Consider the following 20,293-nt stretch of genomic DNA (forward strand, 5'->3'; position numbering starts at 1 on the left):
CCATTAACTAAGCCCAATCAATTCCAAACAGAACCCTCCGCTAAATGACAATGAGTAGGTAAAATGGGAGTTGTTCACGGACTCTTCGGGTCTACGTGAAGTGCCCAGTGAGCCTGCTGGGCGTTGATTCGGGATTTTGAAAATAATCAGTGTGAAAAAGGTGGAGATCACACGTTAACAAATGAAGGCTGGGTGCAACATTAGCTCTGCTGGGGAACTAGGACTCACCGGGGGGTGGTTGCTTTGTGGCCTGCCCTGGCCCTGGGGCCGCCAGGCCTCGTGGTGTGGGGTGGTGGGGTTGTGCTGCTGAGGTACTGCGGTGCTGCAGGCAGGGGCAGGAGGACGGGGTTGTGGGGCCGTGTGCCCCAGCCCCGGGTGGGGCTGGAAGTGGGGGTGTGGGTTGTGGCTGTAAGGCACGCCGGTGTGGTTTGCTGGTGAGGGTTGGGGGGGCTCCCTACTGTCCCTTTCTCCTCTACTGTCCCCCCTTGCTGGAGCTTGGTGGTGAGGAGGATGAGAGAGGGGCTGGTTGTTGATTCCTCGGCCCCCAGTGGTAGGGCCTCTCTGGGGGGTAGGAGGACCTCCCCGGGGCTCCATCCCCATGAGGGGCGGGGCTGGAGCTGGTTGTTTGGGGTACTGGGGGTGGTTATTGTGGGGGGGTTGATTGAGGGCCTGAGGTGGGAACTGGGGCTTGTGGGGTGGGGGGGGCCCGCCACGCCCCTGGGGGTAGTCTCCCAGGGAGGAGATGCAGGGTGGGGAGATTGGCGAGGGGGCGGAGGGGGGGGGAGGTTTGTAGGTGTAGCCACCCAGACCTGACTTGGCTGAGTCCTGTTACCAGAGAGAACGAGAGAGACACGATCAGGTAAGAACTCGTGGGCTAGGAGACCATAGACAAACTATTTGACCACCTAACCTGCATCTCATTAACCGACATGTTACTTTATGTCAAACACAACAAACCAAGTTCCACCAACAAGAAATACTATAATAATCATCTGAATAAGTAGATTTGATGAGTACAGTGAGTTCTGTTGACGATGTGGTTCTTACAGTTCTGATCTGGAACTCTGAAGGCCCGTTCCTGCGTTCGGGCTGGGCCCAGGGGGCGTTCCCCTTATGCATGGGGTTCCAGAAGGCAGGTTTGGGTGGGGGAGGGGGGAGGTGGGCCGGGGGCTGCTGCTGGGGGGGCAGGGGGTGTCCTCCTGGGCCAGAGAACCTCTGCATGCTGGGGTGAGGAATCTGGAGAGGAGAAGAGTAACAATATTAGAACTACAGCAGATCCCATCAAAACAACATGGTCAAATTACAAGAACAAAGTTGAGATATCAAAAGGTCACAAATAATTCTATGCAATCACCTGATGCTACAGATGAGAGAGTATAGACTTGGATTTCTTTATCCTGTATGTGTGAAGTAAAAGTAACTGCATGAGTGAAGTGTTGAGTGCAGTGGTTTCAGCCATCCACGTACCTGCTCAGAGCTCCTCTTCCTCTTCCTCTTGCTAGGACTGGGGCAGTCCTCATTGGGGCGAGAGGGGTGAAGGGAGGGGGGCGGGGTGTGCTGGATGACCGAGTGCTCCCCTAGAGGGGGGGCCGGCCTCTTCAGCTGCCCCCCCGACATTTTCCCTGGGTAACCCCTCTGCTGCTGCTGCTGAACCTGAGACCACATATCATCACCCAGTGATGCTGGACCCCTGGGAACATGATGCTCCTGAGGACCCTCATACTGACAGATAGGAGAGAGGAGAGAGTGAGGAAAAGTCAGCATTACATCTGACAAGACATCCACCGTTAATCGTCACTCACTGATAGGCCACTCGTTTATCTACACTCGTCCTGTCAGATGATATCACTGGCCCCTTCTCTCACCTTCAGTAGCTGATTGGGTCTGGAAGGCAGGTGGGTAGGCGGCCTAGTGCTGTATCCACCACTGTGCAGGCGGGGGGTGTGGTCGCTAGGTAGGGGTACAAGTGAATGAGGAGGGGGGTGGGAGTCATACAGCTGACCCAACTGTTCCCACACCCGGTGGGGGGGAGGAAGGGGGCGTTGCTGGTCCCCTCTCTGGAGGCTGGGTAACATGGCCTGGGACAGCTCCAGCTTTTCACCGCCACGAACCTGCATGGGCCTATTGGCGACAGAGACAGAGAGAGTCAGATTACAGTGACTACAGCCTGGAGTTATGAATGTACAGCTAGCCCAATGGAACATATGCCGGACTCACCCATTATTGAAGAATTTACTGGGATGGTTCAGTCCGCCCATGTGACTTGGCACTGGATGGGGGAGGAGCTGGTGTTGATTGACACCTGGCGAACACCTGGTAGAGGGAACAAGAATACGAGTCAGACCAGGACTAAATACTGTGAGACCTGTTTACCTGAGAACTATACACCTTAACCTAAAATAACAATTAACACTGAACGTGTGGTCTTAGCTTCAAACTCTCTCACTTGAGGTCTAGGTCAGTTAGTGTAGATGTAATTAATTGACTAGCAGGTGTGTGTGTGTGTGTGTATGTGTGTGTGTGAGGCTTGTTGGTTGCCGTGGAAACCTAACATACCTGGCAGGTTGCGCCCAGGTGGGGCGGTTGACCACGGGAGGCCATGGTACCCGGCTGAGTCCGTCCAGAGGGAAGGAGTCCCGTGTGCCGCGCCCGCCAAACTGCTCTACTGCGTGATGCATCCAGCCTGGAGGACGAAGAGGGCGGGACTCAATACAGGGAATACACACACAGACACTGGAGAGATCCACACTCAATATGTACACAACGTGTGCCCTCTGCAGGGGGATTTCCTTCACACAATTACTCACATACACTCCCCTCTTTTTCCTCACACATGCACAAACACACAGACACACACACAGTCAACAAACTATAAACCTTTAGCATTCGTGGATTGCCAAAACATGCAGGTGCGCACTTTCTACTCACCACAGTAGCTGTGTCTGTGAAGCCCTCCACTGCAACACAGAGAAGGCCACACACCAAAGACCAAGGGAAGACTACACACCTGTCTTCAACACCAATACTATACAGCCCGTTAGGCTAGAGAGGACGAGAGAGAGAGGACGAGAGGAGAGAAAGAGAGGTATAGGAGAGAATAAGAGAGGGAGAGAGGAGACAGAGAGAGAGAACAAGGAGGGAGAGAGGTGCAAGTCAATAATTGCCAGTAGGTTTTCCATTATAAAGCTCAGCTCTAGAGCGAAACTCACTGCAGACAGAGAAGAGGGGTTGAGACTGAGGAGACAGGACAGAGGGAAAGGACAGAGCAAGGAAGAAGAGGTAGAACGTCTAGATATGGAACAGTTGGTGAGGAGAGAGCTTACAATCGTCTCGGACTCAAATACAGTATGTGTTGAGTTGGTGGCAGCAGACATTCTACAGCTCTAACTGTTCGTCTGCAGAAATGTGCCAATTTCACAATAGTTTAACAACTATTACACCACAGACGGTGGGTCTAGGTATTACAGTCTCACCATATTGTCTGTGGGTCGGTATTATTAGCTAGTACACTCTGGTAGTGCTGTACTGTGTCCCAGGCCCTAGGGGGCCACGGTAGCGCTGCTGTAGCTGACTGTAGGATTATTAGCCGAGCACAGATGGTTCTGGGGGAGTTGCTGGACCTATGACAGGGGAGCCCTGAGTTTAGTGTAATCCCTACAGGAGGTAGAGACCCACAGACTAACCAAGGGTACAGGGTGTGTGGCTGCACTGTGTGTTTTGTGTGTGTGCGTACGTACGTCTGTAGAGTCATTATATATATATATACACACACACACACACACACACACACACACACACACACACACACACACACACACACACACACACACACACACACACACACACACACACACACACACACACACACACACACACACACACACACACACACACACGTACACACGTGTGTTGGATCCACTAGGTTTAAATCCCATTATTAGAACAGGCGTGATAGAAAGGGACAGGGGGTCTGAACAGCAAGGAAGGATACGAAGAAAAGATGGGTGGAAAATAAGTGCTCTCAAGGAAGGACGGAGGGAGGGAGGGATACAGGGAGGGAGGGATGGAGGGAAGGACGGAGGGAGGGATGGAGGGAGGGAGGGGAGCGTGGGCTGTGCTGCCTATATCTCACGCCCACACACCTTCCCACACATGGCAGAGAGGCAAACAAAGAAACAGTTGGAGAACACAGAAAATAGCCTGGTATATATATATATATACACACACACACGGTGACACACACACAGTGACACACACGGTGACACACACACAGTGACACACACACAGTGACACACACGGTGACACACACGGTGACACACACACGGTGACACACACACGCATATACAAAAAGTCACATCACCCAGAAAAAGTGACGCTGAGAGACACATGATCCCAACCATTAAGAAACAGAGAAGACTCAGCTAGAAAAAGTCCATGTTGTCCAACATAGAGAGTTACAGAAGACAGAAGGAGATTCCTGTTCAAAATGGAGATAAGCACACACCCGTGACAGACACACACCCGTGACAGACACACACCCGTGACAGACACACACCCGTGACGATGAGCCAGCAGAAAGCTCCACTCTAGTCAGCGTTGGTTCCTAAATTAGCTCTGCTAGCGTGTGTGGGGCCTCCCTCTCTTATCCCTCCCTCCCTCTCTTATCCCTCCCTCCCTCTCTTATCCCTCCCTCCCTCCCTCTCTTATCCCTCCCTCCCTCCCTCTCTTATCCCTCCCTCCCTCCCTCTCTTATCCCTCCCTCCCTCCCTCCCTCTCTTATCCCTCCCTCCCGCCGCCTCGCTATTAAAAGCCTAGGGGGAAGATATTTCAGGCGCTCCGTTTTTAGCTTCCAGAGAGACGGAAATAAAGACAACACCGAGCCACGCTGACGCTCCCCCTCTACTCATCTGTTCTGTGTGTACGCGTGTGTGCGTGGGATAACGACACCCTAGACAGACACACACACTAATGCCATGTAAAGAAAGACCAGTACCAGATGATCACACACACCTCAGACTGGTTAACACATTCCCACAGACACATAGAAAGATACGCACACACACAGCTCATTCGGAAAGTATTCAGACCCCTTGACTTTTTCCACTTTTTTTTTAATGTTTGCAAATGTATAAAAAGACTGAAATATCACATTTACATAAGTATTCAGACCCTTCACTCCGTACTTTGTTGAAGCACATTTGGCAGCGATTACAGCCTTGAGTCTTCTTGGGTATGACGCTACAAGCTTGGCACATGTGTATTTGGGGAATTTCTCCCATTCTTCTCTGCAGATCTTCTCAAGCTGTCAGGTTGGATGAGGAGCGTTGCTGCACAGCTATTTTCAGGTCTCTCCACAGTTGTTCGATCGGGTTCAAGTCTGGGCTCTGGCTGGGCCACTCAAGGACATTCAGAGACGTGTCCTGAAGCCACTCCTGCGTTGTCTAGTCTGTGTGCTTAGGGTTGTTGTCCTGTTGGAAGGTGAGCCTTTGCCCCTGTCTGAGGTCCTGAGCGCTCTGGGGCAGATTTTCATTTTAGATCTCTCTGTACTTTGCTCCGTTCATCTTTCCCTCAATCTCACAGTGCCTGCCGCTGAAAAACATCCCCACAGCATGATGCCACCACCACCACCATGCTTCACCGTAGGGATGGTAACAGGTTGTGACGCTTGGCATTCAGGCCAAAGAGTTCAATCTTGGTTTCATCAGACCAGAGAATCTTGTTTCTCATGGACAGAGTCCTTTAGGTGCCTTTTGGCAAACTCCAAGCAGGCTGTAATGTGCCTTTTACTGAGGAGTGGCTTCGGTCGTGCACCTCTACCATAAAGGCCTGATTGGTGGCATGCTGCAGAGATGGTTGCCCTTCTGGAAGGTTCTACCATCTCCAGAGGAACTCTGGAGCTCTGTCAGAATGACCATCGGGTTCTTGGTCACCTCCCTGACCAAGGCCCTTCTCCCCCGATTACTTTGTTTGGCCGGGCGGCCAGCTCTAGGAAGTGTTGGTGGTTCCAAACTTCTTCCATTTAAGAATGATGGAGGCCACGGTGTTCTTGGGGACCTTCAATGCTGCAGAAATTATTTGGTACCTTTACTCAGGTCGGTTGCCTCAACACAATCTCGCAGCTCTACGGACAATTATTTTGACAGGTGGACATCTCAAGGATCATCAATGGAAACAGGATGCACCTGAGCCCAATTTCGAGTCTCATAACAAAGGGTCTGAATACTTATGTAAATAAAGTATCTCTTTTTCAATTTTAATACATTTGCAAAAAATTATAAAAACCTGATTTCGTATTGTCATCATGGGGTATCGTGTGTAGATTGATGAGGAAAACATTTAATTTAATCAATTTTAGAATAAGGCTGTAACGTAACAAAATGTGGAAAAAGTCAAGGGATCTGAATACTTTCCAAATGCACTGTATACACAAGCAACACACACACACACACACACACACACACACACACACACACACACACACACACACACACACACACACACACACACACACACACACACTTACCTTTTAGAATAGCACCTAATTCAAGATCCTCTGTCTCGTCAAGTCTCAGCTTCTACAGCTAATCATCTCTGGGATCTCTTCAGCCCTGGACCAATCAGAAGAAAGAGTCAGATTTAATATCAAACCGTCATAAAACAGATAGCTACCAAAAACAACATCTGTTCACACACAATCCCAATTAGCCAATAGCTGTATGTATCAGACAATAGGGCTGTTCCATGTCATTTCAGAAAGTCATGACACCCACATAGCTGTATGTATCAGACAATAGGGCTGTTCCATGTCATTTCAGAAAGCCATGACTCCCACCATCTCAGATTCTTCTGAAATCCTTTGTTAGAAACATAAGATAAACGTTGCTTACTTTTATTGAAATACAATTTGATCTGAGAAATGAAGCTAATTGATTTGACCCAAATTGGCCATTTTAATGTTTACGATTCAATTAATATTCAATAATTATAGTACCTAACATGCGATATGGATCAAACTTTTTTCTAACACTAAGCATGTTTCCATCCACAGTTTTTTCTAACACTAAGCATGTTTCCATCCAGTTTTTCTAACACTCAGCATGTTTCCATCCACAGTTTTTTCTAACACTCAGCATGTTTCCATCCACAGTTATTTCTAACACTAAGCATGTTTCCATCCACAGTTTTTTCTAACACTAAGCATGTTTCCATCCAGTTTTTCTAACACTCAGCATGTTTCCATCCAGTTTTTCTAACACTCAGCATGTTTCCATCCACAGTTTTTTCTAACACTCAGCATGTTTCCATCCACAGTTTTTTCTAACACTAAGCATGTTTCCATCCACAGTTTTTTCTAACACTAAGCATGTTTCCATCCACAGTTGTTTTGCAAGTAAAGTCATACTATATAAAAAATAATCACAACAGCCGTGATGGAAACAGGGAGTTGCAGTACAATTTTATAAATAACCGACAGATAATTTGTGCGTTCGACGCGGTGGGTAAAAGTATGTGTCGGTAAAAGTATTATGTGAAAAAATGGTGGTAGAAACGCCTTTATGTGCAAATATTGACATAACAACCATCATATGGAAGTAAACTTGGAGTCACGTGATGATATGGTGTGTGGTCCTCCCACTACGACTCGGGAAACTACGCAGTTTATTAGGCAACATATGAAATAACTCATGATGAACTTCACAGGATGGTGAAAGACCACGGTGATCTTGATGCTCCTTTCCAATAAATAACGTTTCCTATTCTGGTCTGAAATGGACGTTAGGTACTATATTTATTATTATATGAAAAAATTAAAATAGCCAACTTGGGTGCAATCAATTAGCTTAATTTCTCAAAAATCGAATTATATAAATAAAGAAATAATGTTTCTGGAATGCTTATCGTATCGGTTTCTAAATACAGAAACGATTTCAGAACAATCTGAGATGGTGGGTGTTGAAATCCTCTTTCTAGTGCTTTATGAGGTGGAGTGACCCAATAGCTATACTCATGTTATTACATCAGACAACGTAGGTAGACTTCTCCAGAACGATAACGAATCTCAGAAACCAGACAATAGCCAGACCTGTCTAACACTGCATTTATCAGTCAGAGTCAGGAGACAGACAGGGAGTTTAGATATTAGTATGACTGTCTAACCTCCTCTCTCTCTGTCTCGCTCTCTCCCACGGTTACTAAGAACATGGAGACGGCAAAAAATAATCACCCCTCTCTTCTCCCATGCTTTGACTCCCTAGTCAACACGGCGGGTGTGTGGAAACCCGGGGAGGGCAGGAGGGGAAAGGGTGAATCAGCAGGGGGCCGACAACACAAAGAGAGAGGGGGCTCACAGACACACACAATGGTGAGAATAACTGTGTTAGAGGCACAAGGGCTGTTGCTACATAAACAACAGTAGCCTCTCTCACAGGAAGAGGTCGGCACGTTAAGTCAACTATCACACGTGAAACTGTAGCGCAGCAACAACAGAGAGGGAGGGAGAGAACAGGGAGAAGAGGAGAGAGAGTAGAGGCACAGAGAGACCGATGAGGGAAAGAGAGAAAAGGAGAGAGAGGAACATGAAACTAACAAACGTGCAGCATGGGGAACTGAACACTGGGGATGGGTGAGAAACAAACTTCAGATAACATTAGGAAGCTAAGACACAAGCTCTCTCAAGTTCTATAGAGAGAAAGACAACTGATTATATCTGTCAGTACGCTGTGTGTATGTGTTATGATACGCTGCATCCGGGGTGTCACAGCACAGGGAACCCCCCCGGGGAGTGAGTCAGCACCACGCCCAGCGGTCGGCGGAAAGGGCTTACCCCAAACTTCACCCCCCGTCCTCCTCCCACTGGTGACCGGGGGCGTTGCTAGTGACGTCTCAGGTGCCGTCATCGGTGGTTAGTGAACCGGTGTTATGGTGAAACATGTAGATAGGCAGGTCGGGGGTTTATGCCTAACACAGGAATCGCCAGACCACCTTACCATGATGAAATTACAGTGGAGCTTATTTGTCACTTTTAGATGCTGTGTTCTCTTGTGGTGTTGCCGATTTCCCCAATTGGGTGAGGGAAACTCCAACTAACTACAATGACGTTACCACACAACCTCACCAGCAGAATTAACATTGCAACTAAGGAAGTTGTGCAACATAACAAATGTTTGAATGTGTGAATTCCCGCGGTAGCCCCTGTATGTCACCTGGGTAACAGTGAAACTTCCATGACGACAGACGTTAAAGACCTGTTCCAGTCAACACCTCCGTCGTCCTGGTTACGGCATCACACACCTGGCTACCACTCTGGTAGAGAGAGGCTAGGGCCATGCCATCATCATCATGCTAACCGTTGCTAACCATAACTACCAAAACATTACTCAAGACTCACAATTGTAATATACACGGAGTAAACAAAACATTATGAACACCTTCCCCTCACATAGATCTCACCTGGATTCACCTGGTCAGTCTATGATCTCTTATTGATGTTACCTGTTAAATCCTCTTCAATCAGTGTAGATGAAGGGGGGGAGACAGGTTAAAGAAGGATTTTTAAGCCTTGAGACATGGATTGTGTATGTGTGCCATTCAGAGGGTGAATGGGCAAGACAAAAGATATCAGTGCCTTCGAACGGGGTATGATAGTAGGTGCCAGGCGTACCGGTTTATGTCAAGAACTGCAATGCTGCTGGGTTTTTCCACTCTCAACAGTTTCCTGTGTGTATCAGTAATGGTCCACCGCCCAAAGGACATCCAGCCAACTTGACACAACTGTGGGAAGTGTTGGAGTCAACACCTTGTAGCGTCAATGCCCTGATGAATAGAGGCTGTTCTGAGGGTAAAAGCGAGGAGGGTGAAAGTCAATATACTCTTAAGGTTTTGTACACTCAGTGTACTCAGCTTTGAATAGTAGTGTACTACTATGGCTGACCCTGTAAAACAACACATTTCACTGCACATATTCGGTGTATATGAAAGAAAAAGAGGTACACTATGATAAGCCACAAGAAGTCAACTACCACTGTTACAAAGCTAAATACAAACGTTCGGTCAGCCACCAAATCACCCCACCCCCCGCCTGACTCCAGTAATAAGACAAACAGAGAACTCCCCTGCCAGCCTCATAGTGGTTTGGTCCAGAGCCAGACAGGCGACATAGAAGGGCTCAGTTAAACATAGATAACAGACTACGAACACACACAGAGACAGCGAGTGAGAGAGACAGAGAGAGCGCAGGAGAGAGATAAAGGATGACGTAAAGATGACGACCCACAGACACTAGTTCCTGACAGGCCGAGAGATAAGTGATCGATTTGATTAGAAAGGGAGAGAGAGAGAAAGAAGGTTCCGGCGTGTCTGGCGAGCGAGAGATGAGGGAGGAGGAAGGCCTGTGGGTTTCTCTCCACACTGGTCCATTACATACCTGGCCCCAAAAAGAGATTGAGTCTAAGGAAACACACACACACACTCAGCCAGGAACACACAGCCTGCCTGCGTCCGTTCCGTTGCCAGGCTCCCACAGCGTGTGTGTTTGTGTGTATGTGTGTGTGTGTGTGTGTGAGATGCAGGCTAGTTCGTCACCAACGCCGCCAAGCTTTTCCCACACACACTACCGCCTACACAAACCGGGAGAGCACCGATATGGTCAAACACACACAGAGAACATCCTACAGTGGCTATTCATGGTTAGCAGAGAACAGAGGTAACTCTCTCTTCCTCCACACTAACTATAGTACAGCACTGCTGCCCCGTCTCATTAGGTCTTGCTGTTTGGCCTTCTAAAACTGACAACCTCTCACCTTTTTACTGTCACACCAGGTCTTTAACCCTGACTGTTGCCCCAAGAATAAGGGTAGACAACGCAGGCTGAAAAGAAGGTAGTGTTTGTATGTGCCTATTTAGGCCTCTGCACAGCTTACTGTTGGATTCAGTTGAAACGCACTCAGAGAGAACCGGAGCGAGAGAGAGGGCTGAAATATGTTCCTATCCCCCATTCTGTTGGAGAACGTGGATTGTCATCCTGGCTGGAGTGAAGCTGAACATGTGTGGTTTCTGAAAGTCGGTCCAAGTCACAGAGTACACTCAGAAGGAAAGACATGCCCACACCTCTCTCTCCCTCTCTCTCCCTCCATGACTTTTACTGACAGACATGGTGAAATGTTCAGATATATACATTCTAGTACATGTACAGGTCTGAAAGTCTAGTGTGGTATTTTGGAAGCCTGTTGGTTTACGCAGGTTGAGGAGATGGAAACAGCAAGAGCTGTTTTATCTAACCGCCATCACACCTGTGCTTGTAACAACTGTCAGAGAGTGAGTGTGTGTGTGTGTGTGTGTGTGTGTGTGTGTGTGTGATTTCACTGTTAAGGACAATACACACACAGACGCAGTGCACGTGTGTGACGCTGAGAAAAAGGAGAAGAGGGAGAGACGCTGCTCTGAGATCAGACAGGAAGCTGCCGTCAGAGTCTCAGGAAGTAGCTAAGCCTCCCTGAGGTGTGTGTGTGTGGATGCCTTGAGGAGGGGAGAGGGCGTCAGTAGTAGTTTCCTGCGGAACAGAAGCGGTGTGTGTGCGTGCGGACAAAATAAGAATGTGTAAATATGTGACTGAGTGAGAGTAAACCTGAGTCAATACAAAACCATTAACAGAGTTTCACCTCTAAAACCCTTGCATCCATGTGAGACAGGCATGATGTCATCCTGTCATCCACGTGTTTAACCAAAGACACATGCTCTACAGCAGATGTGAAAACAAACGGAAAAGAGACATTTGAACTTTAACTGACGATAAACAAGGCTGAAGACAGTTTTTTTTCTCTTGATTGTCCGCTAATCAAGTTTGAGGGGGCTGATTGACGCGTGTGTGTGGGTAGGGTAAGGTTATTTCCAGTCAGCCACTCAAGCAGATGTCCTCAACATCTCTTTCGCAGAACAAGACTTCACAAGAAGGGGTGACGTTCTTCTTTTCACGTTTTCCAGAAACAGCAAGACTTCAAGCGGGAGATAGTCAGTCAGACCAAGAGCCCATGCCTTTGTCTGAGCACTCACACACAGGTGTGCGTGCCAGTGTGTGTGAGCATGTGAAGCAGTGACTCACTATACGAATGTCTGTGAGAGACCAAAAACTGTACATGTGACTCTATAGAAATATGTTATGTGACATTTGTGCCGCCGAAATCTGAACGACCATATGCGTGTGTTTACGTTCACTATCGACAGTAACACTTGATCAAACTCACTCACTTTCCCTTTACTTCACTTCAAAAAACCCAACCTGCCTGCCTTTTCCCCGAACACGGCGGCTCACAACATCACAGGGAAACGGCGTCACGCACGACACCCTGCTTTCTCTGTATGAGGGTACCAGAGAGGGACAGAACAGCCCAAAGTCCCCCTCCCCCAGCCAGTGTCTTCAGTACTACCCATGGCCTCACTTCCCAGAATCTAGAGCAAGACAGACAAACAAACAAGTCAGCACCCTGATTAGTTCCCCCAAAAACACACACACAGACCACAACAGAGCCGAGACTCTGTTTCCTAGACAACGGTTGCCGTGGTATCGGTGGCGTCGCGGCAGACGGTTATTAAGGTGGAGAGAGAGAGAAAGTACTTTCTCAAGTGAGATTGACTTCTTTCTCCACTATTCTCTATTCCCTAGTACAGATTAAACATTCTCTATTCCCTAGTACAGATTAAACATTCTCTATTCCCTAGTACAGATTAAACATTCTCTATTCCCTAGTACAGATTAAACATTCTCTATTCCCTAGTACAGATTAAACATTCTCTATTCCCTAGTACAGATTAAACATTCTCTATTCCCTAGTACAGATTATACATTCTCTATTCCCTAGTACAGATTAAACATTCTCTATTCCCTAGTACAGATTAAACATTCTCTATTCCCTAGTACAGATTATACATTCTCTATTCCCTAGTACAGATTAAACATTCTCTATTCCAAGAACAACATTAACATTAAGGTCAACCTGTAGTACTGGCAGGTTATTTAAAGGGACCACGTGCAATTAAAAACAGACATTTCAGACAGTGAAATATGATGTGTGCACCAGAGTTAGCTAAGCGCAGACACTTTTCATCAGCAGCCCCTCATTTTCAAGCTGACCCTAAACACACTCCCATCTGAGTGTGTGCGCGCCAATCGGGACAAAGCAGAGCAGAGAACATTACTGACGGTAGTCAACAAACCTCTTGGACTGAACGCCCCCCCACCCCACACACACAGGCAGAGTTCCTTCCAAGAGCTGGAGGTCTGCGATCATGTCTCCACTGAACAACAACATTAAGGACAACCTGACCCTCGACACACTCCGACTCCTATCTGAGCACGTGTGTGTGCCTGCCTATCGGGACCGAGCAGAGAACATGACTGTCGGTAGTCAACAAACCTCTTGAACTGAAAGTTCCCTATCAGAGTCAAAGCCAGATGAGGTACAGCTACCGTTCAGTGTTTATATTATAGTTGGTAGGTAACAATTACACAGCTCTAGTTCTCTCTGAACAGACATAAAGCAGTGAGAATGATGCATTTATGTTGTTACGCCAGACTGAACTGTGTGTTCATTTAGCCCAAACAACACTGGACTGTTCGTTTACCGATTGTCCTCACCTCTCTCGCTCTTTGTGTTTCTCTTTTTCTAATACTCACCTCTCTGTCCTCTCCCTCTTTCTTGGCCTCTCTCTCTCTCTGAGGGGTTGGAGTAAAGTAGTCACTGAGGTGACAGAGGGAAAAACAGTACATTCCTTCCCTGTGTGTGTTGTGGTGTGTTAGTCATACACACGCACGTTTGTACACCTCCCTTTCACCTCTGCATCATCGGTGGCACTTTGCCAGGGATAACGGAACTAAAGAATAGTCACAGATCCCCACGAGGGCGCTTCATGACACACACACAGACGGTTCTGGAACGTCATAACAGGAACACATATGGCTCTAGATCAGTAGAACGTAAAGACAGAAACACAGAACTACCTCACCGACATAGCCAACACACACGGTGTGGTACACCAGCCATTCCTACCGGTCTCCATAGAGTCACAGCTAGAGGCCTCAACACTGCTGGGTGGAATTCCACACAGAGCTGCCTGAGCTTTACCCCAGTAATTCCTAGCACCTCCTCTCTCCCTCCTCCTCTCACCCACCCTGCTTCTTTGCTCTCCTATCAATACACTTGCTCTTATTCTTTATTCTAAATGGACCTCGAGGCCCTACTCTCTATAAACCACTCCTGTATATTTGAAAGGATTGAATGGGTGGAAGCAATATGTACCGGTCTTCATTTTCATCTGAAAAGGTTGCCTGATAATATGTTGGACTGTTATCAAGACGTCCTGCTAGATGTCTGAGATAGGACAGAGGTTCGTGTTATTGTTTGCAGCATGACAAATGCTGTGCTCCACCTCCTTGTTGAAGAAATGACACCTTTCGTTTCAGGTAGAGTAAAACAAGGCTTTCAGTGTCTGACATCATCGAGTTAGTTCCCCTTGCGTCTGACCAAAGTAACCACCCCCCCACACACACACCCAATATGAAAGTTTGTTTGTTTTTTCACGGGCGTAATACAATGAAAATAATGTCAGAGGGCCTGAGACAACATGAGAAGTTCACACGATACACTGACACACTGATCCCATTTCATCACAACCTCCCTCAACGACCGAGGAAGTGTTAGGTGACTAAGACATGTAAACTAGCCTACTGACCCACATTACTCATGCCACAAACACCTCCTACACAACCGCCACTCATCCCCTACACACACAAGCCACACCTGTTTCTACAACCAAATCTCACACCCACCACCTGTCAATTATGTAAGAAACACCATCCTGAAAACACCATGGGCCAAACATCTTTATCCATCACCTATACACACACTTTCTATAGCCCTGCTTATTCCCCTTTCATCAGTGTTGACTCAAGTTGAGCCTTAATATGTAACTTTTCGGGAAACCCGAACAAATTCACATAGCATTTTTGCAACCTGTAAATGGCGGAGCGACTTCTGCATAAAGCATCTTTAAAAAATATTCAGACAAATATTTGGTGTGTGTACAACTTTAACGGTACATATTCGTCATAGAAGTAGTAGAATGGGCGGCGATTGTTCATTCACTCGCATTTAGATCACGGGATAGGACACATGGGGGCGGGTGATTCAAGCCAGAGCAAGAAGCAGTCACTTGGCTACTATTCAGCCAAGAAGCTAGAGCTGTATGGTAGGAGAAAAAAAGAGAATATATTTCCGTAAGCAGCTTTCAACCTGTCCTAACTTTACAGCTCGAGACTTCAAAGAGTCACAAACAAGAAACACGCCACTCGTTTCCATGTCTATCGCCTTGATTGATCGGAAGTGGAGTTCAAAGGGTTTCACCGACCCCATGCCAGCACACGCCGGTCCTTAGAACAAGGCTCGGTTTATAACGGCCCATAAAATGCATAGCACCGAGTCGAGTTCTTGCATGAACGATTTTATTTTTTTATCCCGTCAAATTATCATGAATACCGTCAATAACAGGCTAACTTTCCAACCGTGTTTCAATTGCTTGTTCTGTGCTATTTCTCTAACCTGACGGCTCTTTCAGACAGAAAGGGGTATTTTGAGACAGTGAGTGACACACAAACCAGACCAAAAACACCACCCTCCCCCCGTGGACGATGCAAATGACTTCCTTTCAATTCGGCTCTTTGTGTGCGATAGGAAGGTCTGACTTGGGGCAATACATTCGCTTTATAAGGCAGCTTGCCTACCTCCCTCTGTCTGCCCATCCCCACTCAACACTTCCCCAGTCAGCCCTCCCACAAACAAAGGCCCGGAGGAGGGGGAGATCTTTACACAAGCCATTTCTTTCTCCCCCCTATTCTCCCTCCATATATTCCTCTTATCTGTCCCACAAACACACGTGGGATGCTGCTATGTCTCTGAAGTGCCTCCCTCTTTCTACTGTCAAAATAAATTCACCAAAACAATCGCACAAGCATCAAGAGAATTGACTATAGTCTTGTTGTAATTTACGCATTCAACCCATTATGTAGACTGTATGTTTGTCATTACATATGAGCTAAAATGGGAATTATAATAGGCGACGTATTCCCCATGTAATATATTTGATACAAACGACAAGAGATAACAAGGCAGCGTGAGCAAACAAGTCTTCCGGTTTCATTAACTATTAAATGTTGTACACTGTAACGTCACCAGGCTCATTGAATATCAACTCCTCGACACTGTCACTAAATTTCACTTTCTGAACGGGCTCTCTTGTTATCGACATGAACAAACAAGGCGAAGAGAAAACTACGAAAAGCCCAAGTAGACATTTCCAGATAACTAAAGTTAGACAGACAGCGACGCAAGATGAAGTTACATTTTACATTCGAATAGTATTGCAACAGAATGTAACCAGCTCGTAATAAAGACGTTCACAATGTAACACAGAAGTTATAAAGATATTCACAATGTAACACTGTAGTAATAAATATATTCACGTACTGCTGTCTGGAGTAGTAGAAATCCTTGAGAATATTTCCAAAACAAACGAGCTTTTTTCACTAGTAAAAATATTTCAGTGTGTAACACTGTAGTCCGTATTTGCTGAGTTTCCTGAATCCAGGCAGTAGTTGGAGCTGTATCTGCAAGTTTCTCTCTCTGTGCAGCTAAATTCCAGCCACTCAGACAACTGACTCAGACAAATGTAACATAGTTCACTTAGTCTCACTCGCTTCCTTTCGAAGCTCTTGTAAACTTGTATCACTTGACGCCCAACTAATGTCACTCTGTCTGGCTTTGAAATCCTAGTTTCAGTCGACAAGCGAGATAGGCTTTTTATTATTCCGTTTGTTTCTCCCTGCCTTCTATCTTTTTACAGTCCTCGTCTTCTTCTCACTCTCTCTCTCTCTGTCGACATAAGGCAATTAGGTTACGCTGAGTCGAACTGTGTTTTAAAGGGACAAGTCTCTTGGCTCGGTGCTCAACCTATGATGCTATCGCTACAGATTCACACACCAACCCACTGGCTGCGTCTTCCACACACCGACACGACACGCCCCTCCTGCGCCCTGCTCTGTCCGTCCGCTCGCTGACGTCACCACACCGTCCCCGGAATTCCCTGACAGAGCAAACTGGCATCGAATACCGAGAGACTCACTCTAGCCGCGACTACCGGGGCGTGTTCCTCTGCCTCTGTGTGTGTTTTTTTTAAGGTGGGCTCGCTTCGTGACTGACCTGCCGGTTGATCACCCGGACAGCTTTTCCGTGTGACTGCCTATTTTTGGACAATGTACCATCCTGACATCACAGCTATTAAAGCCTTTATAGTAGCCTGCTGTAGTCTAAAATGATCCCATGTTGATCTAAGGGCAGTAATACCATCTATAATTGATATCCTGCCCGATAATATAATATAATAGCAAAGACTAGAATAGATTACAAATACAGAATAATATGAAAATATCTTATACCCTGTTATAAACCATTTATAACACCAATAATATCAATGGTTAATTATAATAACTGATAATATTAATGAATATTCATAAGTCAATGTACTGTCTTAACATTTGCCTTAACATTTTTCCACAATACACTATATATACACAACTATGTGGACACTCCTTCAAATTTGTCGATTCGGCTATTTCTGCCACACCGGTTGATGACAGGTTTATAAAATCGAGCACATAGCCATGCAATCCCCATATAAAAACATTGGCAGTAGAATGGCCTTGCTGAAGAGCCCACTGACTTTCAACGTGGCACCGTCATAGGATGCCACCTTTCCAACAAGTCAGTTCGTCAAATTTCTGCCCTGCTAGAGCTGCCCTGGTCAACTGTAAGTGCTGTTATTGTGGAAACGTCTAGGAGCAACAACAGTTCAGCCACAAAGTGGTAGAACACAAAAGCTCACAGAGCACTACCTGCCCCAATGCATAGAGCCAACTGTAAAGTTTTGTAGAGGAGGGATAATGATATGGGGCTGTTTTTCATGGTTCGAGCCAGGCCCCTTATTTCCATTGAAGGACAAATCTTAACATTACAGCATACAATGACATTCTAGACGATTCTGTCCTTCCAACTTTGTGGCAACAGTTTGGGGAAGGCCCTTTCCTGTTTCTGCATGACAATGCCCCTGTGCACAAAGCGAGGTCCATACAGAAATGGTTTGTTGAGAATGGTGTGGAATTTGACTGGCCTGCACAGAGCCCTGACCTCAACCACACCGAACACCTTTGGGATGAATTGGAACGCCGACTGCGAGCCAGGCCTAGTTGCCCAACATCAGTGCCCGACCTCACTAATGCTCATGTGGCTGAATGGAATCAAGTCCCTGTAGCAATGTTCCAACATCTAGTGGAAATCCTTCCCAGAAGAGTGGAGGCTGTTATAGCAGCAAAGTGGGGACCAACTCCATATTAATGCCCATGATTTTATAATGAGATGTTTGACAAGCAGGTGTCCACATACCTTTGGTCATGTTGTGTACATGTGGAACAGGGGATTTAATGTGGTTGATCAACTCCCAACACTGTTCTGTACCATGTTTCTGGCTCTCTGGGGACGGAAATGGCTGGGCACTTCAACCCCCCCAGAACGTGGGTACTATAACAATGCCAAACACATGGTCTGTTATTAAAGGCAGCATGTGTCACACACACACACAAACACACACACACAACAGTATATTTAGTTCCACCACCTCAGCAGGATAGGAGTGTGTCATTGATGATTCTCCCACAGAAACAAAAGCAGGGACACACACACAACATGAGTTTGAACTGCCAGTTCCCGTTACCGATAGTAAATTACATCGTGACCTCACATGGAGATATTGTCTGGCACAATGAACATACAAGGTGTCTTTCCTCTCCCCCAGACAAGACAAGACACGACACGACACACACACGCACACGCACACGCACATAGAGAGAATACACATACAGAACCACACTAGAGAAAGACTTAGACATGGTACATGGTATTCACATGTAATTGAGAATGAGAATGAATGTTCATTCAATGTTCCGTATTGCGTGACTGTCTGAAAGTGAACAGTAGAATGGGGTCTTTAAGTCAATGTGAGAGTGCTCTATGTAAATGTGATAGTGCTCTATGTAAATGTGAGAGTGCTCTATGTAAATGTGAGAGTGCTCTATGTCAATGTGAGAGTGCTCTATGTCAATGTGAGAGTGCTCTATGTCAATGTGAGAGTGCTCTATGTCAATGTGAGAGTGCTCTATGTCAATGTGAGAGTGCTCTATGTCAATGTGAGAGTGCTCTGTCAATGTGAGAGTGTTCTATGTCAATGTGAACATGTTCTATATGAATGTGAGAGTGCTCTATGTCAATGTGAGAGTGCTCTATGTCAATGTGAGAGTGCTCTATGTCAATGTGAACATGTTCTATATGAATGTGAGAGTGCTCTATGTCAATGTGAGAGTGCTCTATGTCAATGTGAGAGTGCTCTATGTCAATGTGAACATGTTCTATATGAATGTGAGAGTGCTCTATGTCAATGTGAGAGTGCTCTATGTCAATGTGAGAGTGCTCTATGTCAATGTGAACATGTTCTATGTCAATGTGAGAGTGCTCTATGTCAATGTGTGAGTGCTCTATGTCAATGTGAGAGTGCTCTGTGTCAATGTGAGAGTGCTCTATGTCAATGTGAGAGTGCTCTGTCAATGTGAGAGTGTTCTATGTCAATGTGAGAGTGCTCTGTGTCAATGTGAGAGTGCTCTATGTCAATGTGAGAGTGCTCTATGTCAATGTGAGAGTGCTCTATGTCAATGTGAGAGTGCTCTGTTAATGTGAGAGTGTTCTATGTCAATGTGAGAGTGTTCTATGTCAATGTGAGAGTGCTCTATGTCAATGTGAACATGTTCTATATGAATGTGAGAGTGCTCTATGTCAATGTGAGAGTGCTCTATGTCAATGTGAGAGTGCTCTATGTCAATGTGAACATGTTCTATATGAATGTGAGAGTGCTCTATGTCAATGTGAGAGTGCTCTATGTCAATGTGAGAGTGCTCTATGTCAATGTGAATATGTTCTATATGAATGTGAGAGTGCTCTATGTCAATGTGAGAGTGCTCTATGTCAATGTGAACATGTTCTATGTCAATGTGAGAGTGCTCTATGTCAATGTGAGAGTGCTCTGTGTCAATGTGAGAGTGCTCTATGTCAATGTGAGAGTGCTCTATGTCAATGTGAACATGTTCTATGTCAATGTGAGAGTGTTCTGTCAATGTGTGAGTGCTCTATGCCAATGTGAGAGT

General features: G+C 46.3%; 1 protein-coding gene across 5 annotated transcripts in view; it reads right to left on the bottom strand.

The window, feature by feature from the left end:
* kdm6ba (lysine (K)-specific demethylase 6B, a) overlaps positions 1-20,293 on the bottom strand; it is a 372,203-nt gene that overhangs the window by 12,900 nt on the left and 339,010 nt on the right. For 4 of the 5 annotated variants that reach the window (XM_055900768.1, XM_055900766.1, XM_055900767.1 and 1 more), the window contains 8 exons: positions 6,524-6,608; positions 2,929-3,042; positions 2,557-2,683; positions 2,218-2,313; positions 1,866-2,121; positions 1,468-1,722; positions 1,048-1,236; positions 229-825 (listed from right to left, as the gene is read on the bottom strand). In XM_055900768.1, the coding sequence (XP_055756743.1) occupies positions 229-825; positions 1,048-1,236; positions 1,468-1,722; positions 1,866-2,121; positions 2,218-2,313; positions 2,557-2,678 (1,515 nt within the window). In that variant the 5' untranslated portion in view covers positions 2,679-2,683; positions 2,929-3,042; positions 6,524-6,608. Of the gene's footprint in view, positions 1-228; positions 826-1,047; positions 1,237-1,467; positions 1,723-1,865; positions 2,122-2,217; positions 2,314-2,556; positions 2,684-2,928; positions 3,043-6,523; positions 6,609-16,514; positions 17,040-20,293 lie in introns of those variants that run through there. The other variant, XM_055900769.1, reaches the window with a different exon arrangement.

The sequence above is a fragment of the Salvelinus fontinalis genome, chromosome 36, assembly GCF_029448725.1.
Source record: "Salvelinus fontinalis isolate EN_2023a chromosome 36, ASM2944872v1, whole genome shotgun sequence".
Classification (NCBI taxonomy): Eukaryota; Metazoa; Chordata; class Actinopteri; order Salmoniformes; family Salmonidae; genus Salvelinus; species Salvelinus fontinalis.